The sequence below is a fragment of the Zingiber officinale genome, chromosome 7B, assembly GCF_018446385.1.
Source record: "Zingiber officinale cultivar Zhangliang chromosome 7B, Zo_v1.1, whole genome shotgun sequence".
NCBI lineage: Eukaryota > Viridiplantae > Streptophyta > Magnoliopsida > Zingiberales > Zingiberaceae > Zingiber > Zingiber officinale.
Window position 1 is genome coordinate 44,965,223 of NC_055999.1, and position 7,183 is coordinate 44,972,405.

Consider the following 7,183-nt stretch of genomic DNA (forward strand, 5'->3'; position numbering starts at 1 on the left):
TGTAGCACTAACCACTTTTCGAGGCCATAATGGGGGTACTGTCTCAGCATACTCTTGAATTTGTCCCATGCTTCGAATCGTGATTCTGAGTTTATCTATTTGAAGCTTACAATTAAATTTCTCATGTGTGCAGTTTTACTCGACGGGTAAAATTTGTCCAAAAATTTCTGCTCACACTGATCCCAAGATGTTATGTTGTTTACCGGTAGAGAATTAAGTCACTACTTGGCTCTGTCTTTCAGGGAAAATCCAAAAAGGAGCAACCTTACTATTTCTGGAGGGACCCCATTTACTTTCATAATACTGCAGATCTCATAGAAAAGCTCCAAGTGATGATTTGGATCATCGTGTGGTCCTCCTCCAAATTGATTTTACTGGACCATGTGGATTACTGCAGGCTTGATTTCAAAATTGTTTGCTTCAATCGGTGGTCGAGTGATGCTAGACCGAAGCCCTCGTGCATAAGGTGTTGCGTAATCCTTCAAAAGTTTGTTAGCCATTTCAGAAGTTTCTTGTTCTGCTTGGAGTTTCTGTAAGTTTCTTCTCCTCAGGAAAGTTCTATCAATTTCTGGATCGAACAGCAGAAGTTCTCCTGAAAGATTAGTTCTTCGCATGCAAGATCAAGATATTAAATAATCCAAGTGCAAAATAAAGAGTTAAAATATATTTTTAATATTTTTTTATGTTAATAAAAATGTAGAAAGTAAAGTGAAATAAAGAAAAACAAAGTCTAGTCTAATCCAATATGATTTTCACTAATGTTATAGACGCAGTCCCCGGCAACGGCGCTAAAAACTTGTTACGTTTCTGCAAGTGCATGGATACGTCGTCAATAATAAAATATTATCGATCACACGAGAACTGGTTATAAGCACTAGCTATTGTTCATGTAAATTTAGCTAAACTACCAATGGTTGTAAGTTGACTATTTCCTAAGAGGAAAGGTAATGGGGAAGTAGACGTAAGAACTAGCAAAAGAGAGAAAGGTTAACTTGGCTTAGGAAGAGTTCTAGGAGTTCGGTTTTGTTGTGGTGGAACCTGATGTATCATGTTCTATCTTTTCCTCATTGTCAATTAACATGCATTCACCGGAAGTTAAAGCTGTTATCCTTAAGCACTAAACAGAGAAGATCCCTGTGAAATCCTGTTACGGTTAACCCCTGTCATTAGGGCGCCTCGGTAGATCACAAGAATATAAATCTAATCAGTATCATTAAGGTTAGAGATAGGGGTTTGGTTCGGTCTCTTACTTCCTTGTGGAGAAGTTGCCTCTCCTTTCAAGGGAGTATCCTAGATGTCCGTGAATGGGTTACTCCTGTCACTAGGGCCTCTCAGGTATACGATCTAAGATTCTCTCTTTACGAAATTAGCAATTCCTACACAATCGACTAATATGATGAGATAATCTCAGCGAGTCTCATGCATATCAAATAGAAACAAAGCAAGTGAAATCATCCAATAAGTAAAGGCATAAACATGAGTCTTACATCAAACCCTATCCACAAGTACTCTCTGATCCTAGAACAAGGGATCTACTTCATAGACGCTAGAGAAAAACCCAAAGACATAATAAAAGTAAGCATACAATCCTCAAACGAGAAGAGAGAAAGAGAAAAGATGCTTATCCAATAACATCGAGTGATCTTCGAGTCCAATCCTTTGCTTTTGTTGTTGATGTGATGATGACGGTGATCTCGGAAGTCCGAGATAGCGTGGAACGACACCAAGGTAAATCCTTTCTGACGGCTCGCCTCCCCCCCCCCCCTTCGTCGACCCTCAGAAGAAGAGCTAAAAGCCTTTATATAGGCTAGGGCACGGGCACCGCACGACCCGTGCCACGGCCGTGCGAAGTCCGCACGACCAAGCTCTTCTTATCTTTGGGTAAAGTGGCACGGTTGTGCCACGTCTGCACGGCCATGTCTTGCTTTGACTAGGGTTGCACTGTACGACCGTGTAAGGTTCACACGGTCGTGTGGATCTTGGCTGCTAGTTGTGAGGCACGACCGTGCAAGGTTGCACGACCGTGCTCTGCTCTCTCTCTGTGAATAGCCACACAACCATGCAGGGTTGCACGGGCGTGCTCTGCTCTCTGTCTGGAATTGCCACACGACCGTGCTCTGCTTTGCTCCGATGCATCGACAATCGCCGTTTTCGCTCCAAAAGTTGTCCCTGTCAACACAAAACTAAACAAAGAGTAGATCTCCGACAAAAGAGTAATAAATACTAAATAAATGATAAGAGAGATGATCGTGCAAAGAATATATACGAATAAAGCAAGTGAATGTGCATTAAAGCATGCATAAATGATCATAATATCTACACACATCACACCCCCAGATTTGAACCTTTGCTTGTCTTCAAGTAAAACACTGCAATCTATGTTCATGAGTTCCTATAGTGTATCATAATCCCTAGTGTACTCGCCTAATTCTATCAACTAGTTTTATTGATAAGCATGATTGTGGAGTAACCTAAGTATGGCCTAAGCATAAGTTCTTTGTGCTCGGTACAATAAGTAACTCAAACTCTTCAAGTTTCAATTTTCTGTCCTAATTAAGTCGTCATACAATTGAATTCCTAATGTTTCCGATGATAGGCATTTACCTGCCACACACTTAGTTCGTTTTCCTTAAATCACACAAGGTCTCAAAGGATACTACTCAGAATCAAGAGAAACATAATATTTATTTCTCCAGTAACCTAACTCGGTCTCAAAGGGGTAAATTGTTAGTTTCCATTCATGATAATTATTTTTTTATCCCTTATTCAGCTCTCTTTTTTTTCTTATTATATTTTTTTTTTTTGGGTGCTATAGAGGTGTAGCACTAATCACAAATGTCAGATGCATATGTTGGGATTTAGGTTTTTCCAAATGAGCTTCCATGATCCAAGGTCATCCAGTAACCAAAATATAACTAAGGAATCCCCATGGGAACAAAAGTACTAAGTAAATCGGATGAATCATAACTATTTCAAAATATTTCTACTATTTAAGCTTAAGTACTTAAGTGAAGTGAGTAGCCCAAAATGACGTTGTAAGAAGAGAGCGAGTCTACTACAAGGAAGGTGCTCCTCCTGGTTCTGACTAATGGCTCGCTCCCCAAAGATATGGCCAACTTGATCTGACCCATGGGCTTTACCTCATTACCAGTAAAGCCATATAAAGAAGTAGCCACCGGCTGGAGCTCGCTGGCGTCGATCTACATTTCTTCAAACGCAGTCCTGAACAACACGTTAATAGAGCTCCCGGTGTCAACGAAGACCCTGGCTACGCGGCTATTGGCTATAATGGCTTTGATGATGAGGGCGTCATCATGAGGCAGCTCCAGTCCTTCCAAGTCTTGTGGCCCAAAGCTGATGACAGGGCCAGCAGCCTGCTCCTGACTGCATCCAACAACGTGGATCTCCAATCGGCGTTCATGGGATTTGCGCGCCCTTCCCGAGTCTCCATCAGTAGGCCCTCCAGAGATCATGCCTATGTCCCGGATGGCCACATTGCCTCGATTCTCAGCTTCGTGAGCTTCTCCTTGCTCCCCGGCGTGTCCTTGTTGCTGCATGCTTGGCCCCCCTGATCTGCCAGGGGTCGGCTGGCCTGTCCCGCTGCATTGCGTCGCTCCTCCATCATTCTTTGGACCTGAGGAGCTAGCTTGGGGGGGTGGTAGGCCCAGCTCAGTAGCACGACAAGAGTCACGAGCAAATTGAAAACAATTGCTGGTGGCATGTGTATGTGACCGATGATAAGTGCAATAGCGCGGCCCCTGAGATCCAGGTCGGGGAGCATGGACTGCGGCTACATGTGGAATCGGTCGGACATTCTGACCGGGGTGGAAGGTAGGTCGGGCTTCCCGAGCCCGCGGGAGAGGTTGAGCAGGAGGTTGGGGTACTCTTCTCTCAGGCTTATTTATGGGAGGAGGTTTGTCTATCTTTCTTCGCGCCGCCTGTGCTTCCTCCACATTGATGTAGTTGGTCGCCTTCTCCAGCATCTCATCGAAATTCTTTACGGGATTTCTGATGAGATCCCTAAAGAATTCCCCTTCTGTTAGACCATGAGAGAAGGCGCTCATGAGTATTTCTGATGTGGTCGCGGGGACGTCCTCGGCCACTTGGTTGAAGCGTTTAATATAGCTTCTTAACGGCTCGGAGGGCCCTTGCTTGAGAGCAAACAAGCAGTGGTTTATCTTTTGTACTTCCTGTTGCTGGCGAAGTGGCGCAGGAATGCGATCTTGAAATCGAAGAAGCAGGTGATGGACCCATGCGGCAGTCCATCGAACCACTTCTGGGCAGAGCCCGATAGAGTATTCAAAAATACTCTACACTTGACGGCGTCATTGTATTGGTGTAGCAGAGCCACATTCCTGAACTTGCGGAGGTGGTCTTCAGGATCTTTGCTGCCATCATATTCTCTGATAATAGGGGGTCGGTACCCTTTGGGTAGCCTTTCCTCCAATATTTTGGAAGAGAAGGACACTTTCTCCTCCGGCTCTACATGGCGTTCTTCTCGGGGGACGGTAGTCTTTCCCCTTTTCAAATCCTTGGGTAGAGAACTTTTTGCCACAGAAACTTGCGGTTGCTCCTTGTGGCTGTAGCAACCAGGATATGGCTGGTAATAACCCTGGTCGGGGTCTCTATAAAAGGCAGGAGGAAATTCCATGGGTTGTTTTCTCTTGGAACCTCGATCTGAGGCATGAGCCGGTTCTTTAGAAACCTCAGGTAACTTTCGTGGTCGGGAGGCAGTAGTTTATTGCTTTTCAGAGGCCGCCCGCTTCTTGGCCTCTTTGAAGAGTTCGTACTCTCTCGCTGTCATGATTACATCTTTACGTTCCGGATTAGGTGGAGAAGATTCCCACAGACGGTGTCAAATTTGATCTCGTCCGGAAGTTGAGTTGGACAGAGGCTGAATGCGCTGTTGCTGGTGTTGACGGAAAGTCGTCAAGATGCCTAAGTGACCGGGTACCTCCTGGAAAGGTTCCCACGAGCGGATAACGGAGGGTGATGATGGGGACGACGACGCGAGGGTTCTGCGCACACTCAGACAACCCACCTCTACGTTAGAGACCAAGAACCAAGGAAAAAGTCCCCGGGTCAGGCCCTCCGACACTCAAGTCAGGTACTTTTTCCCCAGAAGCACAGTGAAAGGACGAAAAGTAAAAGACGAGAATGAAAAGACGAGTGAGCATACCTGCGTCTTTTTATATGGCAACGAGTACCTCTGGAGTTTGACGAATATCAGGGAATGTCGGGTGCCAGGATTTGTCTAGCGGTGAATGACACATGACATCTTCCTATAGGTTTAGGGAGGCATCGGTGGGCAATGAGCCCTAGACCGTTAGAATATTCCCTGACATGCAGTGATTATTTTCTGACGAGTTGTTACGATTCCCTGGCTTGATTGTCATATAGTGTAGGCTCGCCCCAGTCTGTTAACCTTCGACTGGGTACTCGTACCTGCAAATACTGACCTGTATGCACAGACCTGCATTTCTTGGCGCATTCCCTAGCTTGTTTGTTGTCCTGTAAATCCAGATTTGTACGTCCCGCCCTACATTTGTCATTCGGTCTATCTCGGTAGATCCAGACATGCGCCTACCACCCTGCCAATTGAGGCCTTAGTTTATCATTCGTTGAGTATCATCCCGTATGCACGACCCATGTTCTGTATCTTACCCTGACCTCTAAGCCTTCGTCCACATATCCTTACCTATATGTCTTTGGTCCGTGTATCATGTTCTGCATATCTTGTCTTGTAGATCCCAACCTGTAAGCCTTAGTCCACATCTCGACCTGTATGTCTTTGGTCCGCATATCCTGCTCTTAGAGCCTTGGTTTGCGTGTTCTGACCTGTACACCTTGGTCCGTGTGTCCTATTCCGTAAATCTATAAGTCCTGACCTGTAATCCTTGGTTTGCATATCTCGATCTGTACGCCTTGGTCCTTGTATTTTGTTTCACAAGTCTATAAGTCCTGACCTGTAATCCTTGGCTTGCATATCCCGATCTGTACGCCTTAGTCCTTGTATTTTGTTCTACAAGTATATAAGTCCTGACCTGTAATCCTTGGTTTGCATATCCCAACCTGTATGCCTTGGTCCGTGTATCCTGTGCCGTAAGTCTATAAGTCCTGACCTGTAATCCTTGGTTTGCATATCTCGACCTGTACGCCTTGATCCTTGTATTTTGTTCCGCAAATCTATAAGTCCTGACCTGTAATCCTTGGCTTGCATATCCCAATCTGTACGCCTTGGTCCTTGTATTTTGTTCCACAAGTCTATAAGTCCTAACATGTAATCCTTGGTTTGCATATCCCGACTTGTACGCCTTGGTCCGTGTATCCTATGTCGTAAGTCTATAAGTCCTGACCTGTAATCCTTGGTTTGCATATTCCGACCTGTACGCTTTGGTCTGTGTATCCTGTGTCGCAAGTCTATAAGTCCTGACTTGTAATCCTTGGTTTGCATATCTCGACCTGTACGCTTTGGTCCGTGTATTCTGTGCCGCAAGTCTATAAGTCCTGACCTGTAATCCTTGGTTTACATATCCCGACCTGTACGCTTTGGTCCGTGTATCCTGTGCCGCAAGTCTATAAGTTCTGACATGTAATCATTGGTTTGCATATCCCGACCTGTACGCTTTGGTCTGTGTATCCTGTCTGAAATAGCTTGAGTTTGTACTAGATTGATGTCAAAAGTGCTTTCTTGCATGGAGAGCTAAATGAAGCAGTATTTATTGAGCAATCATAGGGCTATGAAAAGAAAGGTGAGAAGTACAAGGTGTATAAGTTGAAAAAGGCATTATATGACCTTAAACAAGCCCTCGTGCATGGTACAATAAGATTGAAGCATATTTTATCAAAAAAGGGTTTGAGAGCAGGGCCGACCTTGGAGGAGGGCCACACTGGGTGATGGCCCTAGGACTAGAATTTGGGATGACCCAATTTTTTTTTTAGTATTATGTATTATAGGCATGTAGTTGGGGCCTTGGGTAGTTGGACTCAAATTCATATTTCAGAACCTTTTGATATTGTCTTTTTCTTTTATTCTTTTAGGTTGCAATTTGTAAAGTGATAAACAAATGAAAAATTAGGGATTTGGGGATGCCATGAAATAATTAGAAGGTATAATCTTATTTTTTGAAAAGTATAGGAATGATGGTTTTGTTGCAAGTTTGACTATTATTAAAAGTCTTGC

At 44.3% G+C, this 7,183-nt stretch overlaps 1 protein-coding gene across 1 annotated transcript; it reads right to left on the reverse strand.

The window, feature by feature from the left end:
* Positions 1-3,200: 3,200 nt before the first annotated feature.
* On the reverse strand, positions 3,201-4,064 carry LOC122004322. The gene has a single exon (XM_042559229.1). The coding sequence runs from the start codon at positions 4,062-4,064 to the stop codon at positions 3,201-3,203; it is 864 nt and encodes a 287-aa protein (XP_042415163.1).
* Positions 4,065-7,183: the final 3,119 nt, after the last annotated feature.